Source organism: Myotis nattereri (assembly GCF_964212035.1).
Source record: "Myotis nattereri genome assembly, chromosome: 13".
NCBI lineage: Eukaryota > Metazoa > Chordata > Mammalia > Chiroptera > Vespertilionidae > Myotis > Myotis nattereri.
This window is the reverse complement of record NC_138088.1, coordinates 5,792,796-5,817,689: the sequence shown is the minus strand read 5'-3', so window position 1 is coordinate 5,817,689 and position 24,894 is coordinate 5,792,796. Positions and strand designations below refer to the sequence as shown.

General features: G+C 39.7%; 1 protein-coding gene across 1 annotated transcript in view; it reads left to right on the top strand.

Annotated features, from left to right (window-relative positions):
• Nucleotides 1-24,894, top strand: part of ERCC6 (ERCC excision repair 6, chromatin remodeling factor) — an 81,347-nt gene that overhangs the window by 32,792 nt on the left and 23,661 nt on the right. The window contains exons 6-8 of the mRNA XM_081105130.1: nucleotides 2,059-2,187; nucleotides 7,138-7,296; nucleotides 15,973-16,108. Coding sequence (XP_080961256.1) covers nucleotides 2,059-2,187; nucleotides 7,138-7,296; nucleotides 15,973-16,108 — 424 coding nt within the window. The remainder of the gene's footprint in view (nucleotides 1-2,058; nucleotides 2,188-7,137; nucleotides 7,297-15,972; nucleotides 16,109-24,894) is intronic.

Below are 24,894 nucleotides of genomic sequence, written 5' to 3'. Positions count from 1 at the left end.
TGAAACACTGTTTCAACTCCAGCTCTGAGATCCCAGCTGGCTGAAAGCAGGTTTCTGGAGTTTGTTTAGCTTCTATATTTGTAACAATGTTTCAAACTGCAAGCTCAGAGGCCGGCAGTGGCAGGCGGGGAACGTTGGAGTCCTCCGTTACTGAAGCTAGCAAGCCTCATGTTCGCTTCAAGCTGCCTGGCTGCCAGCCGCCATCTTGGCTGGCAGTTAATTTGCATATCTCGCTGATTAGCCAGTGGGAAGGGTAGCGGACATACGCTAATTACCATGTTTCTCTTTTATTAGATAAGATATAGGATGTCCCTATTTCCCCCCTTTGCCCCCTCTACCCAGCTCTTGCCCCCCACTTCTCTCTGGCATCACCATACTGTTGTCTGTGTCCATGGGTTGTGCATATATTCTCTTTGGCTAATCCCTTCTTTAAATTCACTTCTTTAAATTTTTATTTTCAGATAAGTGCTTATAACTGCACTATTACATATTTTCTATTACATCATTTAGAATTAAGATATTTTTTAATTGAACCCTTGTAAATTTTAGCACAATTTAATAAATTATTCTAGAAGCAATTAGGAGATTTTTCATGTAATGCAGATACATTTCAATTAATATTTTATTAATTTTTAATTTTTTAATATTTTAACTTGAAATAATTTCATACATGTAAAAGAAATATAAAATACTACAGCATATTATATGTACCCTTCACCCAATTTCTTAGGTGTTAATAATTTAAACATAACCATTATACAACTAACAAAATTTGGAATATATTTTTCTTATAATCTCTTTAACGTTACTTAATCCATTTACTTTGTTTTTGTTAATCTTCACCCAAGGATATTTTTACATTGAATTTTAGAGAGAGTGAAGGGAAAGGGAGAGACACATTGATTGGTTGCCTCCTGCACATGCTTTGATAGGGACTGGGGATCAAACCAGCAACTGAGGTTCATGCCCTTGACTGGAATTGAACCTGGGACCCTTCAGTCTACGGGCTAATGCTCTATCCACTGAGCGTTTTGCTTAATTCATTTACTTTTAATCTACATGTGTCTTTATACTTAAAGTGGGTTTTGTTTTTGATTCACCCTCATAATCTGTCTTGGCTTCTGGGGCAAGGCAGGCCGGCTTCTGGGGCTTCTGGGGCGGGGCTGCCTAGCTGCCCGGGACCTGCTGATGGAGTCCCGGGTGGCAAGGAGGGCCAGGCCTGCCCTGGATGGTGGCACGCACTGGCGGCTCGCACTGTCCTGCCCTGCCTGCAGTATACAATTAGCTGCCATCTTTGTTGGCGGTTAATTTGCATATTGTGCTGATTAGCCAATGGAAGGGGTAGCGAAGGTATGGTCAATTACCATGTTTGTCTATTATTAGATAGGATAGATGGCATTACCCTTCTGAAGTATAAATATTCCTTTTATTTTATATTTGAAAAGCATTATGTACTAAATTTGTAACTTAGATTTTATTTAGTGAACACACTTTTTCTCAGTGGTATAATTATCAGTACTTTTATATTATTGATGCCCTCCATTAAGTATTCAATGTGTGAATCCAATTATAGTCATATTGACCAAAAATTTGCTTTATATTCAAGATATTGTGCTGTTTTGTGCTATTAGTAGCATATTTTTAGCACAGAAATAGTAATTATAAATAAAATATTTTTGTTATACTGCTGTTTTGGAGATACTTAGCCACATTGAAATTTTCACTGAATCTTTTGTAAAATTAAGTTCATATATCTTAGGAACTAGCAGAGAAATTTTCCCTCAGGGTGTATTCCAGAAGAGGAGCAGGTAGTTTTTGATAATGAATTGGGACCTTACAAAAATATTTCTAGCACAGCAACAATAATTCAAATAAGAATTGAATTGAGAAGGAAGGAAAAGAGAATTAGTTGTTTTTCTTTTTTGAATATTGGTGTTTTGGGCGAAAAAAGATCATTCTGATTTGCCTGTTTTTTTTCCTGTGCATTATCTAGACTGATCTATTTTAATCTGTCTTATAATCAAAATAATGGAAATATGATTTTTCTTTTCATGGTAGGAGATGGAATAAGCTGAGACTACAGGACAAAGAGAAGTGTCTGAAGCTTGAAGATGATTCTGAGGAAAGTGATGCTGAGTTTGATGAAGGTTTTAAAGTGCCAGGTTTTTTGTTCAAAAAGCTTTTCAAGTATGTGCCATGTGTTTTTTCCTTTTATTCTGTCATCAAGCCATTGTGTGTAGATTAATATTTTAGGAATTACACAGCAGTTACCTGTGGGCCCTTAGGTACTGGCAGCAATTTATTGCAAATAGATGCTGTCAAGTGAAATTTTAGCCACATGCTGTTCATTAAAATTAGATGATAATAAATTGACTGAAGTGCGCATTGGGTATGTTTGTAAACTGATGAATCTATATAGACCCGTCTTAGCAGACTAAAAGCAGCACATTTAAAAACCATCTACATTGAGTTATTTTATTGTTCTTAGTAATTTTTAGGAACCAAACCTCTAATTTCTTAAATCGGATTAATTAAGAAGAGTTTTATATTAAAATCAATATTGGGAAGGTTTTTTACTTCTATGTAGAATAAAAAAACTGTTTAGATTATTTTCTGAGTGCCCTATATTGTACCTAAGGGTGTAATACTTTTGAGCTGACCAAATGTGCATCTAAATATTTTATGTAGATGTCCTAATGTCAGAAAAGAAGATATAGGCAAACACCTTCAGGATTGAGCTGCTCTTTGAAACTGACTATGTTTCATATGTGAAGTGGCCTCAGTGTTAGAACCGGATGCTGCATGGCAGGCGCATGCGGAAAGCCTGCAAGGCCGGGGCAGTCTCCCGTGATGAATGTGAATACTGAGCACATTTTCAGTCCCATCACTCTTGGGACTTGCTTAACAAGGTACTTCAGGAAGGCTTCTTAGATGCATATAGGAAGTTAAGCCATTAAATAGCTTCTCTCTGTCTCTCGTCATCAGTTGGTAGTTGGGTGCGGGATGCAAACTTCTTTCTTTGAAATGGTTATGTTTAATCTTCTTAGATTTGCCTGTCAGCCATGCTTTAAACTTCTGCAAGATGTCTATTTAAAAATAGCATGCTTTTTATATTTCATCTCAAAGAGTTTTTATTTATCGTTTTAATTTTTCTTGGAGTGTGTGGGAGAAAACAAGAACAGGAAGAATTATTTTATCTCACTAAACATATAGAAAAGCTGAATCCTAAAGATGTGTTGAAGTATCTTGGTTGGGTTACCATAACTAGACAGAAAAAACTGCAAAGAAATTAAAATCTGAATCTCTCTAGTAATTTTTGTAGATTTTATAGCTTGGAGAGGTGGCAACTTTGTTTATTGCTTTCCCAAAATGAAAATTAACTATGGAAAGATAAATAAAGATGTTTATTGGCAACTCTTTTCATCTTCTCTGAAGCGATTGCTTATTAAGTAACAGGCCAAATTATAGATTACGTTGATTTATCAAAGATAAGATACTTCTACACGTATAGTGATTTGGCAAATATCCTCAAGACTCAAGTTGAATCTGCATTTTTAAAAAATGTGAAATTTTCTAGCAAAAAAATTTCACAGTTACTACAACCAAACTTTGCTTACTAAGAACGTATATGATTTATTGTATTGACTATTTACCTTATTGTAGTTAATGTTGGCACGTTTGTTTGGTTTTTTAATTTATCTTAATTGCACATTCCTGGAAAGTATTTTTTGTTGTTGTTTTTCATCACTCAAAACAGGGTTTTAAATACTTCACAAATGTTATAAAACTTCTGTTCCTTCTGCTATATGAAAAAAAGTAATAAGATTGATAGTCTCCATTTTTATTTTATGATTAAATTTCAGGTAAGGCAATTTAATTTTAAACCATAGATATGTATTTTTCCTGTATTTACTGCACCCTGTGGATTTAGATTAACAGGGAATTGTACACAAGGGAGTCAGAAGGTACAATTATCCATTTAAGTGATATTTTCTGTAAGGTCATGTTTAACTTTTAAAATTCTGTTTTGAAAGTTTGCCCAGCAAATGCATTCATCTGTATAATTTAGCAATCGAATGGCAAGCTTCACCCTTTTGACCTTACTTTTAGCTACACTAGTTAATGCAATTTTGGATTAGTGTGACAATGCCAAAATATACCAATTATCTGTGATAATTATGTGATGTTTTAGTCTCATGGGAGAAACAGAGTATAATAATTTCTTTACTATGGTACAGTAATTTGTAAAAATATTTAACTTTCCCTAATGACCCCAATAGATGCCTGAAACTGTGGATAGTACCAAACTTTTCTTTTCACTTCTCTTTGGCATAGTCTGAATTGCCAGCACCACTCTTGTGCCTGGGCCATTGTTAAGTAAAATCAGGGTTACTTGAACACAAGCACTGTAATACCTCAGCAGTGGATGTGATAACTGAAAGAGCTGCTAAGTGACTAATGGGCAGGGAGCGTGTACAGCGGGGGTAATGCTGGACAAAGGGGTGACTTATGTCCCAGCAGGACGAAGTGGGGAGGCTTGAGATTTCATCATGCTACTCAGAATGGTGTGCAAACTTAAAACTTATGTTTATTTCTGGAGTTTCTCTTTAATATTTTTGGACTGTGATTTACTGCAAGTAATTGAAACTGTAGAAAGTGAAACCACAAATAAAGGGTTAGTTCTGTACATCAGTTTTTTGGCAAGTTTTTTGAATACATCCTTTTCTAAAACTGGAATTAGTTTATTAGCCAGTTCACAGCCAGCTTTTATTCTAGATCTGGGTTTCTCATCTTTAGTACAACAATATTTTGGGCCGAATAATTCTTTGTTGTAGGAACTGTTCCTTTGCGTTGTAGGATGCTGATAAGCATCTCGGACTTTCACCACTAGAGAACAATGGCATTTGCCTGTAGGTAGTGCCAGATGCTTCCGAGGAAGCAGAGTGACCCCTCCTTGAGAACTGCTGGTCAGGATTATCTCTCCAGTGGTTGGAATCAGAGGTTCTGGATTTTCAGTTCTGCCTTGCTCATTTTTTTCTAACAGTGTGACCTCTGGCAAGTTACTTAACCTCTCCGTGCCTTCATTTCCTAACTATAAAACAGGCTGGCCAATCTCCCTGCAGGGTGGTTTTGAGGCTACATCCAACCACCTGGCCTGGTGCCTCCCTGGCAGTAGGCTCTAGGCTCCCGAAGTAGTTGCCATTATTCTCTGATTGCATACCACTTGCAAGTAGAACTTGTCCTTCTTCCCAAATTAAGTGATCTTTTATTCATAGTGCACTTTTTATGTCTTGATTTTTAATCCTTTTTTTCCAGGGTGCATATTCAAATTGTATATTATGACTAGAGGCCCGATGCACAAAAATTTGTGCACTGGATGGGGGTGGGGGGTCCCTCAGCCCGGCCTGCCCCCTCTCACAGTCCAGGAACCCTCAGGGGATGTCCTACTGACAGCTTAGGCCCGCTCCCGCCACGGCTTGCCTGAGTCTCAGCCTGGCCCTCGTTGCCTGAGCCCTGGGCCGGCCCTCCCAGTAGCAGCCTCCATCTGTGGCCTGCCTGAGCCTCGGGCAGCCACTGTGGCTTTGTCCGGAAGGATGTCTGGAAGGACCTCTGCCCTAATTAGCATATTACCTTTTTATTAGTATAGATTAGCAAACTTAGTAAGCAGTAAAATTCTCATTCTAAGTTTTCCTTATGTGATAGATAATAATGGCAACAGCTGGAGTCAAATTTTGGAATTGATTTGCAAAATACTGGGGGAAAGTTAATTATGACATGAGAGAAGATTAAGTAAAACTAGTTCAACAAGGACTGCAGTTCATAATGAGATTTTAGGTAGACATGTCATGTACCAAATACATTTGGGCAGTAAAATAAAATCATTTTCTTTTATGGTGGGAAGCTCATTAGTCTTGGTATTTTCCTGAAAGAAAAAAAAATCCTTTGAATTTCATTGTCTTTTAACTTAGGTGGTTTTTTTTGCTTGTTTTTTAGATTTCTTTTTAACTTTTTTTTAAACTTGGCATGGAATCTTTATACTGTTCCATGATGTTAACTCTTAAAAATTCTTTTTGCATTATTCCTTTTTTAAACTTTATTTTTAGACTATAGATTAAATAAATATGCCATTGAGAAAGGAAAATACCAACATTTTTCTTTCTTTTTTTTTTTTGTAGAGGGGACTGTGTTATTATTACCTTTGACCTGTACTCCTTATTTAAAATTTCAAGAGCTCTGATGTTTTTGTATCTATGAAAAAGTCCCTGAATCAAGTTCTGCTTTAAAATATTAAAAAGTTTTTTTGTATTATTGATTTTTTAAACTGTTTTTTTTGCATATGCTAGTAATATGGCAGATTCATCTGTTATGTATTAATTTTGTGAGGAACTCTATTATTCAGACTTGTTTATCACCTTACAGTTTAATTTAATTTTTCTTATAAAAAGAAAATATGGACCTAGCCGATTTGGCTCAGTGGATAGAGCGTCCACCCATGGACTGGAGGGTCCCAGGTTCGATTCTGGTCAATGGCATGTACCTTGGTGGCAGGCTCGATCCCCGGCCAATGTTTCTCTCTCTCTGTCTCTCCCCCTACCTTCCACTCTCTCTAAAAATCAATGGAAAAAATATCTTCAGGTGAGGATTAACAACAACAAAAAAAGAAATATGATTACCAAGTGACTTTTCAGTAATATATGCTATAAATTGGTAATCTGTAGCCTGCTTTTGATGCTGTTCATGCATGTTGTTAATAGAAAATTATTGAAACTTAAAAAACTGAAAGTATTTGAGATTTCCCCCTCCAGAAAGATACTGAAAAAGATAATGAGTTTATGTTTATCTACCAAGCTATTTTTAATGTTGTAAAGGAAATAAAATAGTCCCTAATTACGCCATCTATCAGTTTAATTAGAAATGTGTTAATGTTCTGTAAAGAAAAATTTGTGATTTTAGGCCTAGGTAATAAAAAATGTATGACTTTATAAATATAATACTTATGTAAAACACACATCCGGCATGTTTCTCTAACTGGTACTAGAACTTAGCGAAATGATTAATTCATGAGTACTTTGTGTTATGATCTGTATTATCCACCATTTGCCATTTTCTTTTTCTTGTTGGTGTTTGTTGTTGTAGGTACCAGCAGACAGGTGTTAGGTGGCTATGGGAATTGCACTGCCAGCAGGCAGGAGGAATTCTGGGAGACGAAATGGGATTGGGCAAGACCATCCAGATAATTGCCTTCTTGGCAGGTCTGAGCTACAGCAAGATCAGAACTCGTGGTTCAAATTACAGGCAAGTGCTCCTCTGCAGACTGTCAGTCTGTGGAGCTCAATTAATATTTTATCAGATGTATTGCTGTGGAGGAGGGTCTTGTGAATTATTGATGACATTTCAATTACAATATTCCTTTAATTCTTTTAGTGGGGGAGATCAAAGGAAAATTTTTACGAGACAATGGAGCTGTAGGGCAGGAGAAATTAAACATGTAACACTTTTAATGAATTCTAGGCATTGAGGCTTCATTTTGCAGATGAGCCCCACTAGATGTTTTGGGTCAATACAGTTGTCTAAGGTTAGCTTCTACAAATGGATTGTTTACAAACTCAATTATGTTAATATCAATAGTTTACACAATATGGAATATTAAATTAGACATGATACTTTTAGTTCCATTTATTAAATTTTATATTAAAATATTTGTTTTGGCATGAGACCAGGTAAGCATTACAGTAAGTACAAAGTCTATTCATGGGGAGAGTTGGAGCTTTGGAAAAGCCATTCTCCCGAATTTCTTTTATAGTCGTTGTGCATGAGAGCATTTATAGACAGTGATTTCTTAAAATGACATTACTTGTCTGCTCACTATTGCTTTCTACCCCCTCTTCCAAGACTTTATAGAAATTCTAAGGCCACAGCCTGAGTGACTATCTGAAATGCTAAAATGATAGAAAACTGTTTAGATTTTAGTCTTTATTTTCTTTAGGAATTTAAATACTATTAAAGCTTTAGTACTCTGAAAGAATAAGAATTTTAAAGTGTTAGTTCAGTATGGTAGGACTGAAATATTTTATTTTAAAATCAGTGTGGTGACTGTTTCCATATTTAAGTTGTAAATTTGCTTTGTATAGTTTAGTACTGGGAACAATAATGCTAGGTAAATTATGTGGGTTATTCTTGAAGCCAGTTAATCTTAGAGCTGCTTATTATTTTTTAAAATCTTTATTGTTGAAAGTATTACTTATGTCCCCTCTTCCCCCCATTAACCCTTTCTAGTCCACCTCCCTGCCTCCCCCACCCCCCAGCCTTCACCACCCTATTGTCTGTGCCCACGGGTTATGCATATATGCATACAAGCTCTTTGGTTGATCACTTCCCACCCACCCACCCACCCTCCCCCACCTTCCCTCTGAGATTCATCAGTCTTTGCTTTTGTGTCTCTGGAACTATTATGTTCATCAGTTTATTTTGTTCATTAGATTCCACATATGAGTGAGATCATGTGATACTTGTCTTTCTCTGACGGGCTTATTTCACTTAGCATAATACTGAGAGCTTTTTAGATTCCAATAGGCTTATCTGAGGAGTAAAAGCAAGCTATTTACCGGATGGTTATGTGGTAGAAACCTCGGGCATGCTCTAGATACGATTTGGAGACACCTTTAAAATCATATCAGTGTGTCTGAAGTCACAACTGCAGAAAGTCCCTTATTGTGTTGTCCTCCAATTCTTCACAGACAGTGTATAGCAGAGAGCCAAATACAAACCATAGGCTACTGAGTGAAGAGCTTTCTGTCTTCACAGTGCTTTGTTTTTATCCCTTACTCTGTTATTAATTTACCAGGTCAACACTTCTCATGAGGAGTATTTAAAGTTTTAGAAATATTTATGTAAATGCGGGAAAGGGAAAAAACACTTGGTGATTTAAAAATACTAAATATTTTGTTGTTATTACAAAGAAGAAGAGGTTTTTCTTCATATATTAGAATTCTGTTATATTTTGCCTGGAATCAAGTGAAGACATTCCAGCCCAGGGAAAAGGCAGAGTTGAACTTAATGTTTTCTTTTCTAAGACTGTCATTAGTTTAGATTTGTAAAATGCTTTCTCTGTTCTAAACAGCTCTTAGGTGGGCTTGGCTCTATAACTCCACTTGGGTTTTTGTTGTTGTTTTGATAACTAGAATGCCCTAAGCTGCCCCAGATATTTTCTAGGACTGTCTTTCTTTCCTTAAATGATTTCTGGGATTTTCTTATTTCCCATGTCTTTTCCTCCTTTCCTTCCCTATTATCATGAAACCTGTATGGAACCTCGTCCTCTGGGCCTAGGAAACCTAAAGTCATCCCTGCAGTGTAATTTTGATCTAAAAATTAAAACATGCCTCCCAAGCAGTGACAATTGTAGGAGTGAAGTCAAGGCTAATGATAGAACAGCTGTAATCAATTAGCTATCGGTGCGCATATCCTCTTTTCCATAATGAAATCGTGTGACGTGTTGGACTATAGCCCAGATCGTCTTCACTGAAATAGTAGTGGTACAAGTGCTTCCCAGAATGTGGTTGTATATCATCAGAACAACGAGGCTCTGTATGAATAGAGGTGCACTGAGGGTCCCCCAACTCCCGTGTGCCAGAGCAAACTACTGGTATGTAACAGCACTGTAACATACCCTCCTCTGAGACAGAATGGATTTAGAGTTTTCCTCTGTGTTCATGTCCTAAGGAAACGAGTCAGATGAATAGTCAAATGAAGTTCAAATGAAATTGAGTTGTCAAGTGCTATGAGTCGGCCTTGCTTTATTGGCTGTGCACATTTCCCCCCAACTCCTACAAGCTGTGCAGTTTGAGGCCCTAACTTTAGGTGGTCTTAGTGTTGTAATTTTGAGTCCCATGATCATTAAAATAGTGTGGGTCTCTGTGATTCAAGAAGAAACTTTGTGGCAAAAGATGTTTGGGGTGGTTTATTTTAATGTGTTGTATATGTGTGTTTGTTTTTAAGAAGGAGAAACATATGGCATGTGGTTAATAAAAATCTATACTGGTCACTGTGTTCCCAGTTCATAATGCACATACTATCTTATTTTCACTTTGCCATTCATATTATGATAGACACACCCCAAATTTTATGATGGAGAGGAAAGAAATTATCTTTCAAACTTCAGATAATAATTTAAAGTCTTAGCTATCATTGAGTAAATTTCTAATTACAGATAAATGGCTTGAAAAAATTAATAAACTTTTCAAGGTAAATATTTTACTTTGTAATTTCTGGTAAGTTCTAGGTCAGCCTTGGGCAAACTACGGCCCACGGGCCGGATCCGGCCCGTTTGAAATGAATAAAACTAAAAAAAAAAAAAGACCGTACCCTTTTATGTAATGGTGTTTACTTTGAATTTATACTAGTTCACACAAACACTCCATCCATGCTTTTGTTCCGGCCCTCCGGTCCAGTTTAAGAACCCATTGTGGCCCTCAGGTCACAAAGTTTGCCCACCCCTGTCTAGGCTGTGAGTAGCAGATTTCCATCCTGCAGGTTGACATATTTGACCTTGACACTATTGGCTTGTCTTAAATTTGTGAGATCATAATCAATGATAATCGAGGATGAAAGGAACTGTAGCCAGTTTGGTAATTGATGCTAATCCTCTAGGACAGTGGTCAGCAAACTGCGACTCGGCAAACTGTGGCTCGCGAGCCACATGCGGCTCTTTGGCCCCTTCACTGTGGCTCTTCCACAAAATACCAGCTCTTCCACAAAATACTGACTTCTGCAAATGGGCCACGAAGTTTCAATCGCATTGTACGTGCGTGCCTGCACGTGGTATTTTGCGGAAGAGCCACACTGAAGGGGCCAAAGAGCCGCATGTGGCTCGCGAGCTGCGGTTTGCCAACCATGGCTCTAGGATATTTAAGTACTTCTAGTGGTCGTCTTACCAGTGTTGAGGGCTGGAAAAGGGTAGGGTAGTAGATGTGATTGTTAATGGATTTGATTGCCCCTTCTTTGGTTCAGGAACAAGGTTGGTACTGCTCCTAGCTGTCTACTCAGCCTCTAAGCCTCCATAGTCTTCAAATAAAGAAAGAATGACAGAAATTGAAGGGCGTAATAATTCACACAGCTGTTCAGCCAGAATGTAATATTGACCTTAAATGACAAAACGTGAGTCATCATTTGTAGCAGTTTGCTGAAAGAGAAAAACTGCGGTAGAACCTAATAAAAACCCCGTATGTGTGTATTTATGCTTATTTGAAAGTGAATTTGTTTTTAACTATTTTAGACAGATTTTGAATGGTTGTTTCCTAATTCCTGCTAAGTACATATTGATGATAACTCTTGTTCCTCTTGGAGAATAGAAGCCAGTGCATTTAATCCTTTTAGAAAGGAGTATTGTCTTGGAAGGGGCCAGGGCAGAGGCACGCTCTCCCAGGACCTGCCTGGGTGAGAAGCAGAGACGTTTGGGGAATTCTGCAGGAAGTGCCAGAGTCGATTGCAGCCTCTGACTTCTGTAGTCCCAGCCCTTGTGCAGAGCAGAGGGCAGGGCAGCAGGGGCTGTAGCCGCAGGTTGAAAGGGTTTGGAAGCAGGTGGAGACTCTGTCACGTTGGAGTATAAGAGTAAGCCTCGTTTAGGTTATGGCTTGTTTTTCTGTTAGAGCTACAAGGTATTTTTCAGTTTTGCACAATATTGTTTTTAATATTTTAAGCACTGTTTGATTTACTCTGATTTATAATTTCTTTTTAAGCTCAGGTATCATTTATTGAGCTGTAGCAAGAAAATAAAAATTACACATGTTCCCCCAACTCAGAAATTATCTCTTTTATTTCAATATATTTTCTGCCAACCCTTAAAAATATTTTTTTAAAAATATATTTTATTGATTTTTTTACAGAGAGGAAGGGAGAGGGATAGAGAGCTAGAAACATCGATGAGAGAGAAACATCGATCAGCTGCCTCCTGCACACCCTCCACTGGGGATGTGCCCGCAACCAAGGTACATGCCCTTGACTGGAATCGAACCCGGGACCTTTCAGTCCTCAGGCCGATGCTCTATCCACTGAGCCAAACCAGTCAGGGCCTTAAAAATATTTTTATTTAATAAAGCCAGTATTCATTAATTCCTTCCTGTGCCTTAGGCATGGAGGTGATTTGAAGGAAGGAGCTTAGGAATGATTAGTTAGTACCGGGTCTCATTAGGGTACTGCACCGCGGAAAGGTCCTTAGCCCTTCTGGAGAGGAAAGGACAGGGAGAAGCTACCGAAGCAGCTGAGGTCTGAAGGACAAATAGACGGTAGCTAGGATAAAAGGATAGGAAGGGATGAGGCAGAGAGTGAGAGGCCCAGGTTGTGCTCTTGGTAGGAACTGAAGACAGTGCGGACAGTTGGAGTGCTGAGCCTCCGGGCAGATGTTGGGATGGCGTCATGAGAGGTGAGGCTGATGAGGGGAGCAGAGCTCAGATTCTTATGGTTTCATAGGCCAGATTAGGTATTTAAACTGTTCCAGGAACAACAGGCAGACGTTAAAAGGCTTTTTTAAGCAAAGGGATGAAGCATTCAGATTTTGCTTTTTTGAACTGATCATGCTAGTACACACAGTAACCGGGTCAGATGACAGTGGCCAGAACTGGGCATCAGCATGTAGATGCACAGGCAGGTGGCTTGTGGAGGGATTGAGGAGCCAGACGTGACGTGAACTTGATAGGTTGGATATGGTGGAGAGCAAGAGGGGCTGACCAGGGATGAGGGCTGGATTTCCAAATTGGGCACCTGGAGAATAGGTGACAGTTCTTTCTGTTGGATTAGGAGTCATGCAGAGGGCAAGGTGTGTGGGGAACATGCCGTGGGGACATCTGAGTGGAGATACAGCATTAGACATCCAAGCATATGGTACTTTGGAGTTCAGGAAGGAGATCTGGGCTGGAGACCTAGATTTGGCATCATCTGTGTAGAGGGAGTAATTGAAACAATGGGAATTAATTAGATAGCATGGGGCAGGAATGTGCAGTGTACATCTAACTGTAGTCTACACTGTGTCGGGCAGAAAAAGGTAGGGGAGGGGAAGAAGGGCAGTTTAAAAAGTGCCCGAGACGGCTCCAGAATGAGGGAGAGGGCCATGGAGGTCAGCAGGGTCTGGACCGTGTTGGCTCCTCTTGTAGCAGGAGCTGCGTGAGTCTAGTGTAAAGAGATCCCCCCAAGTTGCTTAATATTCACTATGCACTTACTAGCACCCGACTCCCTGCAAGACTGCAGATGAAGCAGCCAGCAATGGCGGGCGGCTGTGGTGGGGCACGGGCTCATAGCAAGGCCCAGGGGCTGGTCTCTGATGAGAGAAGGAACACTGTTCTACTGTCACAGGAGGGTAGGGCGGGCAGGGCGGGTAGATGCAGGTACCTGTGGTTTACAGCGCATCAGAATAGTTTGAGTGTAAGTAAATAAAGCCCGGTTTCAAAATAGGTTAAACTCTCCCAGTACGTGTGCTATCCCTTGAAAACTGCAGGAGTGGGCAGTAACACAGCCGATCAGTAGGCTGGGATGTCGTCAGGGACCCAGGTGCTCACATTTCTCCTTGTGTCATAAGATTTTGCACTGTACCCAGCTGCCCTGTGGCCACTGGGCTAGCTCCTTGTGCACGTGCAGCAGGAGACCAACAGAGGAAACGCTTCCCCAGCTGAGAAGGTGCAGCACCTCATCCACACGGTGTGTTCCAAGATCTCCAGTGAATATCTGACACCTGGGGTAGCACTGAACCTGTGCATACACACCTATGGTAAAGTTTAATTTATAAATTAGGCACAGTAAGCAATGAACAATAACAAACTAATTTGTAACTAATAACAAAATCAAACAATTATAACCATGTACTACCATAAAGATATGTGAATGTGACCTCTCTCTCAAAACGTCTTATTTTACTGTTCTCACCCTCTTTTTCTTGTGATGATGTGGGATGGTGCGGTGTGTAGCTGAGGAGGAAAGGAGGTGAGTGGCGTGGGCAGGGTGCCATAGCGCAGGCTGCTATAAGGGTGAGTGAACACAAGCACTGTGGTACCACGACAGTCAATCCGAGAGCCCAGATGGCTGCTCAGTGACTAATGGGTGGGAGTGTATACAGCACCGGTACACTGGCCAAAGGGGTGATGCATGACTGAAGCTGGATGTGAGATTTCATCACAGTCCGGCTACTCAGACCAGTTTAAAACTTTAGAATTGTTTATTTCTGGACTTTTCCATTTAACATTTTTGAACTGCAAATGCAGAAGATGAAACCGCAGATAAGGGGGGACTACCATCACTGGGTGAGCCGGTGTTCCCAGGCCCCTTAGTGGACTAGTGAGCATTGCCAGGGGCGTGGTGTGTGCTGACACTCTGAGAAGAATCGGGACTCCTGCTTCTCCCGTCTTCACTACAGCCAGACCCTGCTGAGTCCCAGCAGGGACGCCTCTGGGAAGGAAGCGTGGATGCTGCACAGCACTGATTCTGTTAGGGAGGAGCTAGGAGAAAGGCATGCTGGGATAGTGGTCACGACCCATCTATCAGCTACCTATGTGTAAGTCTTTTTTTAAAAGACTTACTATGAACATTTTTCCAGATTTTAAAATATTCTTCAGAAAGAATATTAATGGTTACATGATATTCCATCTTCTTTAACAAGCACTTATAGTATTTACTGTGTGGTACAATATTGACTGTAAGCACTTTACAGATATTGACTGATTCAATCTTTATGTAAACCATATGATCAGTACTGTTATTCCCACTTTAAGATGAGAAACAGGTTCAGAGAGATTAAGTGATGTACCCAAGATCACAGAATTAGTGTGTCCAGAGCTGGGATTCAGACGCAGGCAGTCCTAACCACTGACCTATGCTACATTAAAGAACAGGATGCTTTAGTCCACCCTCCCTTTATTTGTGGGTGTGTAAGTAAAAGAGGAAGCAAGTAGGAAAAATAGGCTCCCTTTCCCCACCGTGTACATATGCTTCTTTGGGATTGCTGGGTGGACGTGGGCTGTTGATAAGGCTCTTGCTCGTGGTGCTCAGTTGTTTCCACTAGAACAGGCGCTTGCGCTCGATGGCCATGGGCTTACCGCTGGTGACGGCCACTACGCTGCTCCTCCGTGTGTTTATCACATGGGAAGTGAGCAGCATGTGGAAGAGCGGGCTGCAGCGCTCAGAAGACTGACTTCTGGGTGTTACCCATCTCCTGTGACCATGTGGCCCTGGCACGTCAGCATTCTGGGCTCTGAACCCCTGGGCATTTCTGTCCTGCTTATTTCCAGGGCTGTGAGGCTGGCTGGAATTTTGTGGGTGAAAACTTGTGGTAAATTATAAAGGGTCAAACAAATGGAAGGCACTCTTGTGTTCCCTTAGTTTGAGATACATTGATAATAATCTCTTCATCAATCTGGAATAGAGGAGGAGAGAAAAGTATTTTTATGACATGATTTTTGTTTGATTTTCCTTTACTTTAGATGTTATCTTTTCTAAAAAAAAATTATTTTTATTGATTTCAGAGAGGAAGGGAGAGGGAGAGAGAGATAGAAACATCAATGATGAGAGAGAATCATTGATCAGCTGCCTCCTGTACACCCCCCACTGGGGATCAAGCCTGCAACCCGGGCATGTGCTCTGACCAGGAATCAAACCGTGACCTCCTGGTTCATAGGTCAACGCTCAACCACTGAGCAACACCAGCTGGGCATGGATGTTGTCTTCCAATGTGCTAGCTAGCGTTTTCCCTTAATGCCTGCATTCACCAATTGATGAATGGGATGGTGGGGATTTCACTGACTGGGTTTCAACCTTAGCAGCTTTTTCTTTATAGGAAATATCAAATCCCATAGCTAGGATTTTTCTTTTGTTTTTTGGATTTTCTTTTTTGAACTGTTAAGTTTTGTTTGTTTCTTTTTTTATTTTTTGGCAGTTGATCATCCTCGCGCTGTCATTTATGGTTGTATTTTCTTCTTGGACATTTTGGTACAGGTTTGAGGGGTTGGGTCCGACAATCATTGTCTGCCCTACGACAGTGATGCATCAGTGGGTGAAGGAATTTCACACATGGTGGCCTCCGTTCAGAGTGGCAGTTCTACACGAAACTGGCTCCTACACCCACAGAAAGGTAACAGTACCCACGTCAGCACCTTTTTGTTTGTTTCATCTTAAAGCCTTCCATTTTACATGCTTGTTTTCTTTGACCCATGTGTATCAAGTGGGTGTTTCTGTGTTTCTCTTCATGCACTTAAACTGCTACTGATTTAATTTGAGCTGTGTATTTTGAAAATAATTGTGAATGAAGGCTTATCATTCCAGCCCCTAGTGGTGATGAGACTGTTGGTTGTCCTGCTGGGCACAGACAGGGCTCAGCCTGGGAGCACGAGGGGCCGTAAGGCAGGCTCAAGAACAGTCCCCTGGCGGATTAGGAGTATTGGTGGCTTCAGACGGTTTTAGGAAGGTGGGTAATAAAGGTCATAATTTTTAATTGGCAAAACCATTTGTTAATATGCTTTTAAAACATGTTTTCAATGAACAAAAGAACAATATGCCATTTTGAGAATTTTGCAGTTTGCATTGTTGCTTTTTAGTTTTTTGTTCTCTGAATCCTTGGTTGTCATATAATTATAATCACTGTATTTTGATAGTGTGTTTCCTCACTTATTCCTAATTTTAACCACATTATCTAAAAGGAGGTTTATCTGTATTCCTAGGGGTAACATAGATGTGTTCTGTTATGCTTTTTTTATTGTCATCTGTCTCACTATCTAGACTGTAAGTTGCGTAGAGTAGAGACTGTGTGTTCCGCATTTTTGTATCCCAAGTGCCCTATAAGCATTTGCGGAATAAATAATAATTACACATTGTCACTGTGGTTTTGCAGTTTGTTTTATTGACAGGAAGTGGCAGTTTATTCTGAGTTCTTTCTTTCCTGAGTGTTGGAGCCCTTGAGCGAGCTCTCATGGACCATGAAAGAGCTGGTGAATGTTGGCCTTTCTGCGGGAGACACACATGAGCCACTAGACCCCAGGGTTTCTGTAATTTTGCCAATACCCCTTTCTTCTACATTCCCAACTTGTTGTGATCATGAGTAAGCAGAACTTTTGATGGAAGTGAATCAGTACTATCCATAGTTTGGTAGCTCAAGTTTGGTGAGATGGAGTCTTACTTATACTAGCTGTTGTTAAAACCAACCAACTTTGCCTTGAATTTTAAATGATAAATGGAATATAAACCGAGTTAAAATATAATGCTGTGATTTTAAAAAGTGATATTTTAGCAGCATGGAAATAATAGTTTTGGGTTTTTTGGGTGTTTTTTTTTAATCCTCACCTGAGGATATTTTTCCATTGATTTCTACAGAGAGTGGAAGGGAGGAAGAGAGAGAGAGAGAAAGATGGATGTGAGAGAGACACTCTATTGGTTGCCTCCCACACACACACCCCTACCAGGGCTGGCAAACCTGCAACTGCTTCCTTAACTGGGAATCGATCCCTCAATCCTTTGATCTGAGGGTTGATGCTCTAACCACTGAACCAAACCCACGAGGGCAAAAATAAGAGTTGCTATTGTTTTTCTAGTCAAAATAAATTATAACCATCCTGTCACCACCCTTGTAAGCCTGGATATTTCTTTTTTCACTTCCATTGTCTATTGACATCTCTTAATGTTTTGTTTCACAAAATTCTGTGGAAAGATTCATTAGTTGATGTTTGTCTTTAAAAGACAATTTTTTTCTATGTCCATCTTTATGCTTTTCTTTGGGTTAGTGAAGTGTGTATATTTCACACCTTCACCTGGATCACGGCTCACCTGTGTTTCTTCTGTAATTGTAACCTGAAGAGCTACCTGCATGTAAATGAAATACATTGACTCATTAATGGAAGTAGCATTGACATTGGGCAGTGTTTCTTGGTAAGGCTTGCTTCCTTAACTTGTTCAGAGGGCAAAAGCTTAAGGACAGATATTTCACTTCTGTTTACAGTGATTCTAGCTTCTGAGGTTGTTTTGCATACACAGACACATGCCGAAGTGATTGTTCATAATTTTCTCAGTGCTTTACAGTTCACCAAGGAGTTTAACTTGAAGTTCCTTACTAAACTTTTAAGGAAAAGCAGTAGACTTGTGTTTTTATTCTGACCCTTAACTCTATTGTTCCTTTTTTGTTACAGAATATCTCAGATCTGCCCTAATTGGTTTGGCTCAGTGGATAGAGCATCGGCCTGTGGACTGAAGGGTCCCAGGTTCAATTCTGGTCAAGGGCATGTACCTTGGTTGCAGGCTTGATCCCCAGTAGGGGGTGTGCAGAAGATAGTTGATCGATGTTTCTTTCTATTCGATGTTTCTAACTCTCTATCCCTCTCCCTTCCTCTCTGTAAAAATCAGTAAAAAATATATTTAAAAAATATCCTATATAATAAAAGGCCAGCGACCATAACGGCGTAACGAACAGAACAACCAATCGATCAGTCGCTCTGAGGTGCATTGACGACCTCTCGGTCCCTCCCCCATCACGCAGGCTCTGATCACTGGATGGCCAATGGGGAACCACAGGGAACCGGGGTGGGTGGCGGCAGGACTGGGGGCTGGCAAGCAGGCAGAAGGCAGACCTCTTGGTCCCTTCCTCTGGCCTGCAGGCTCCGATCGCTGGATGGCAAACGGGGAACCACGGGGAACTGAGGTGGGCGGTGGGAACTAGGGACTGGCGAGCGGGTGGAAGATGGCCCTGATCGCAGGCTAGGCCTAGGGACCCTACCCGTGCATGATTTCGTGCACTGGGCCTCTAGTATATATATAACCTGGAGGTTATGTAGGAAAGCAGATCACTTCAGGTTTCTTTAAAAAACAAACCAACAAAAATGTATCTCAGATCTCTAAAGATATAAGCTGTCAAGCGAAAGATCAAAATTATGTTCTCTTTCAAACCATACTCACGACTTAGAAACACAATCCATTTATTTTGAATGCTAACATCACTTTGTTATTTGTGATGATGATACATCAAAATGTGTTAATTCCTTACCCAGGCCTGTTAGTAACACTGCCGAGATCAGAACTCTGGCTTTTGGATTCAGGCGCCCAAGTGGTGTTTGATCCCTCTGCTCTGTTCTTTCATATTTGTATGTATAGATCTTTGCCATCACATGCACACCTATTGGTTTAGAGGTGTGTTCAATTGCAATAGAATTTATGTTTCTTAGTCATATTTCAAACATTGTGTCAGTGACGGTCCAGCTTCTCACCCTGCATCTATTGTCTGCCCTCCTCTCCATACTTATTGGCTGACTCCTTTTCTCCAGGGGGAGCTTTCTGTGCCCACCGGTTGTCCTGTCTAAATGTCACAGTGGTGCTTTGGCATAGGAACATTCAGGGTGGGGAAAAAGAGGAAGAGAAGAGAATTTTTCTTTAAAAATCCTAACTAGAGTAATCATGCCACAATTGTTCTGTTTAGCATTCAAATAGATTATCTTTATTTTCATAATGATTTGTTGTAGTTGGTATGACATAAAATTTTGAAATTTTTGCATTTAGAGAACATATTTAAATGATCAAACGATTTCTAAATGGGGTGCATCTATTTTTCTTCTTCTCTAAATAGCCTGTTAGCTTCCCATCTCCATCACCTTCTTATATTATCTTTGTTAATATTCTCTTTGATAGTAAATAAAAACCCAGCTACCATGCCAAAAAAAAAAATAAAATGTGTGACTAATATATTCAACCAAATGGTCCAACCAGATAAATTCATTTCTAGTCTTTTGAATCTCCTTCAATGGTCAGTTAAAATCTTATTTAATAGGAGTCAAAGATTTTCCCTTTCTCATGTTTTGTGGTCCTTTTTTTTCTATTATAGAGAAACCTAATGTGTCAGTCAGTTAGTATTTATTTGTTGTATAATTATGAACATGAGGTTCCAGGTTTTTGATGCTGTTAGGGCTTCCCAAAATGGGTATATAGTTTTAACTGGCCTTGAAAAGCTAACCGTTTTGTTGGGGAAAGAAAATATATGAAAAGATAATAAAAGAAGGTAGTTTTGTGATACTTCTGCCATAACTCACAGTGGGTGGCAGTATCTTTAACACTCTGTTGAAACGTTTACTTAATTATTAAGGACCTTTCTTTCAGTTTGAAGATGTATAGCGAGAAATTTCTTGCTTATATTCCGAAACAGTTGTCACTTTATGTCTCACCTTATGCTTCTATGTAGGATATAGTAATTCTGTGGAATATTTTAGATAATTCAAAGAGTTTTATCTTATTTTGATCAATTCATGGCATTTAGAGGCTTAAGAGTGAGAAATACAATGTCTTAAAGGTGTAAAGCATAGATTTTTGCAATTATCAGACCAGGGTTTGAATCTTGTATCTATCATTTGATCACTTTGTGATCTTGGGCAAGTCACTTAGCCTCTATGAGCCCAGTTTGATTTCCTGTGAAATGGGATGTGCAAAGCTTACATTTACTCTGGGAATTTTTACTATTAGAAACAAAGAATATTGTAGGTCTCTATCTTAGTTGTTGAGAAAGAAAATACATTCTGGCATATCTGATGATTCCATATAAATGCATCAAAAATGTTCATGGTCATTCATGGATAGACCTTCTTTCCTCGGGTCCAGACACTTGGCCCCAAATGGAAACAATGAAATAGAATGTTAAAATGCTTTTTGAGAACTACAATGTGTAATTAAAGGACAAACCACACAAAACATAGGCATCTGATAAAACTGTTCTTGTGTGTTCTTTTAAAAGTCCTGTTTTCTGAAACATTAGAGTAAAAAGACTTGGCTTTTTAAAAAGCTGGAAGAGAGTGAAACCATAACAAATAAAAGGGCCACATCCTCTGTGCATGCCTCCAGCATCCTAAATATTTCAGACCCATTCCAAGTACACACATTATTACGCAAAGTGATGTAATTCCTATTAACTTCAGAGATGGTATGTTCACCTGATACAAGGAATGATAGATGCTATGCTTGTTCTGTGAGGTGTATTGTAAAATTACGTTGTTGGAGCTTTTTTTCTTCATTGTCAGCACAAATCCTTGTTTATTAAAGATTTAGCTTGAAGGAAATTTTAATTAATTACAGGTGCAGTAAATCCTGCCTGGGAAGCTGCCATGCTGTGCTTGCAGCGAATGGCCTTCATGTGCCGGTGCTCCCCTCCGCTCTCGGCACCTGACAGTGTGATTTATGGCTCTTGTTTCCTACCAGTCCACTGTTTGCCCTCTAGGAGCGATTGGTCTCCTGAGCCTCCGTAATAACAGCAGCTCTTGCACAGACATCTTTTAATGACAGCAGCACTGCGTTCAGTAAGTCAGGCTAATTGCAGACGTACCCTATTAATTGCAAAAACTAGGAGAGAGGTTACATATTTTACAAGCTTTTAATTTGAAACCGCCCGAGATAATTTGTCTTAAGTATTTGGATAGAGACATCGGTAATATTCAACAATTCACCATTATTGAAACTCCAGTCTTAGCAGTTACAGAATTCTGTGATTGAATCAGGTGAAAGCAAATAGTCTTGCATGTGTTTTTACCAGTAGCTATTGTGTGTGGCGGCTATCTTTTCAATGGGGGCATTTTTAAATTTTACTTATTCTTTTTCTAAAAGTGTCTTCTTAATCCTTACTCATTATACATTTATAGCTAACATTACGGAATTTAAGAAATAAACTTTAACCCTTAAACATACAAAAGAAGCTAAACATGGTATTTGAGAGGTTGGAATCGCATTTGTGTAACTTGGTGAAGTGCTGTCCAGAGCGATCCTGGGGATTCTGCATCCAGCAGTTGGGGTTGCAGGGTCCGCGTTCGCAGGGCTGGGCCATGATCCAGTGGCAATTGTATAAGTGACAGTGGTGACTTAACTTTCGGTGTATTTCAGGCCCCAAACAGTTGTGGTTGTCTTCATCTCCTTTTCTCTCTGTGCATGCACACAGCTTTGTGCCTGGACTAAAAGGCGGCCTGGAACAGTCCGGGTCTCTGTTTGCTATCTTCTGTCTCATGCCCAACCTGCTTCATGACTTCTAGCAGCCAGAACCTCCATGGAAAATCTAAATGTGGAGGAACTGTTGAAATCATCACTGCTTCTAGAAGTCTTGGGAGGTGGGCTGTGGTTCTTCGAGGTGGAACGCTGCATCTTTCGGTCGCAGCTGGTGGCGGTGCCAGCAGAATAGTGGTGTAGTCAGGGGGAAGCAATGAAGGAGTGTGAGCCCGGAGGTGTTTACTGCTGCATTCATCATAAGTAGGAAGTCAGGAAATGGTTAAGTCAGGGTGGCCTTCAATGTAGTATTGTGCAGGTACTGAAAATGGTGAATAGGAAGATGGCAAAATACCAGTCATAATGTTATAACTCTCACCTGTCGAACCTTTAATAGGTACAGGTGTTATAGTTATTCTCTAAAGCAGTGTTATTGGCTCTGAAATGTTAAGTTTATTGTGACAGATGAGAAGACAATTTCCTCCTCTTTATTTTTTAATTCTTTATTGTTTAAAGTATTACATGTATTACATATGTCTCCTTTTTCCCCATTGACCTCTTCCCGGCCACTCCCACCCCCCAGCACATGTCCTCACCCCCCTAGTGCCTGTGACCATTGGTTATGCTTATATGCATGCATACAAGTCCTTTGGGTGATCTTTTACCCTTCCTCCTCCCACCCTCCCCTGCCTTCCCTCTGAAGTTTGACAGTCTGTTTGATGGTTCTCTGTCTCTGGATCTATTTTTGTTCATCAGTTTATGTTGTTCATTACAGTCCACAAATGAGTGAGATCATGTGATATTTGTCTTTCTCTGACTGGCTTATTTCGCTTAGCATAATGCTCTCCAGTTCCATCTATGCTGTTGCAAATGGTAAGAGTTCTTTCTTTTTACAGCAGCATAGTATTCCATTGTGTAGATGTACCACAGGTTTTTAATCCACTCACCTGCTGATGGGCACTTAGGCTGTTTCCAAATCTTAGCTATTGTAAATTGTGCTGCTATGAACATAGGGGTACATATATCCTTTCTGATTGGTGTTTCTGGTTTCTTAGGATATAGTCCTAGAAGTGGGATTACTGGGTCAAATGGGAGTTCCATTTTTTAATTTTTTTAGGAAACTCCATACTGTTTTCCACAGTGGCTGTACCAGTCTGCATTCCTACCAGCAGTGCACGAGGGTTCCTTTTTCTCCACATCCTCGCCAGCACTTGTCATAGCCATTCTGACAGGTGTGAGATGGTACCTCATTGTCATTTTGATTTGCATCTCTCGGATGATTAGTGACTTTGAGCATGTTTTCACTTGTCTGTTGTCCTTCTGTATGTCCACTTTCGAAAAGTGTCTGTTTATGTCCTTTGTCCATTTTTTTGATTGGATTTTTTATATTCCTTTTGTTAAGAAGTATGAGTTCCCTATACATTTTAGACATTAGGCCCTTATCAGATGTAACATTGGCAAATATGTTCTCCCATGAAGTGGGCTTTCATACTGTTTTTTGATGGTTTCTTTTGCTGTACAGAAGCTTTTTATTTTGATGTAGTCCCATTTGTTTATTTTCTCCTTAGTTTCCATTGTCCTAGGAGCTGTATCGATAAAGCTATTGCTTCGACAAATGTCTGCTATTTTGCTGCCTATTGATTCTTCTAAAATTTTTATGGTTTCCTGTCTTACGTTTCAGTCCTTTATCCATTTTGAGTTTATTTTTTGTGTATGGTGTAAGTTGGTAGTCTAGTTTCATTTTTTTGCATGTATCTGTTAAATTTTCCCAACACCATTTATTGAAGAGACTGTCTTGACTCCATTGTATGCTCTTGCCTCCTTTGTCAAATATTAATTGAGCATAATGGCTTGTGTCGATTTCTGGGTTCTCTGTTCTATTCCATTGGTCTATATCAATGATTGGCAAACTGCGGCTCGCGATCCACATGCGGCTCTTTGGCCCCTTGAGTGTGGCCACGAAGTTTCAATCGCACTGTACGTGCGCGCCTGCACGTGGTATTTTGTGGAAGAGCCACACTCAAGGGGCTGCAGTTTGCTGACCACTGGTCTATATGTCTGTTCTTGTGCCAGTATCAGGCAGTTTTGAGAACAGTGGCTTTGTAATATAGCTTGATATCTGGTATTGTGATCCCTTCAACTTTGTTCTTCTTTCTCAAGATTGCAGTGGCTATTCAGGGTCTTTTTTTATTCCATATGAATTTTTGGAGAGTTTGTTCTAGGTCTGTGAATTTTAATGGGGAGTGCATTGAATCTATAGATTGCTTTGGGTAGTATGGACATTTTAATGATGTTGATTCTACCAATCCATGAACATGGGATATTCTTCCATTTGTTTGTCTTTCTCTATCTCTTTTTTCAATGTCCTATAGTTTTCCGAGTACAGGTCTTTTACTTCCTTAGTTAAGCTTTTATTCCTAGGTATCTTAATTGTTTTGGTGCAGTGATAAAAGGGATTTTTTGTTTGTTTGTTTCTCTTTCTGTGAGTTCATTATTGGTGTATAAAAAAGCCATAGATATCTGGGTGTTAATTTTGTATCCAGCTACATTGCCAAATTCATTTATTAAATCTAGTAGTTTTCTTACGGAGTCTTTATGGTTTTCTTTGTACAATATCATGTCATCTGTGAATAATGAACAGTTTTAGTTCTTCTTTTCCAATTTGGATGCTTTTATTTCTTCTTCTTGTCTGATCACTATGGCTAGCATTTCCAGTACTATGTCAAACAGGAGTGGTGAGAGTGAGCATCCCTGTCTTGTTCCTGTTCTTAGGGGAAATGGTTTTAGCTTTTGCCCATTAAGTATGATGTTGGCGGTAGGATTGTCATATAAAGATCTATATATATATATATACAGGAAGAAGTAAAACCTATCCTCCTCAGGCTACTCCAAAAAATCCAAGAGGAAGGAACACTTCCAAGCTCATTC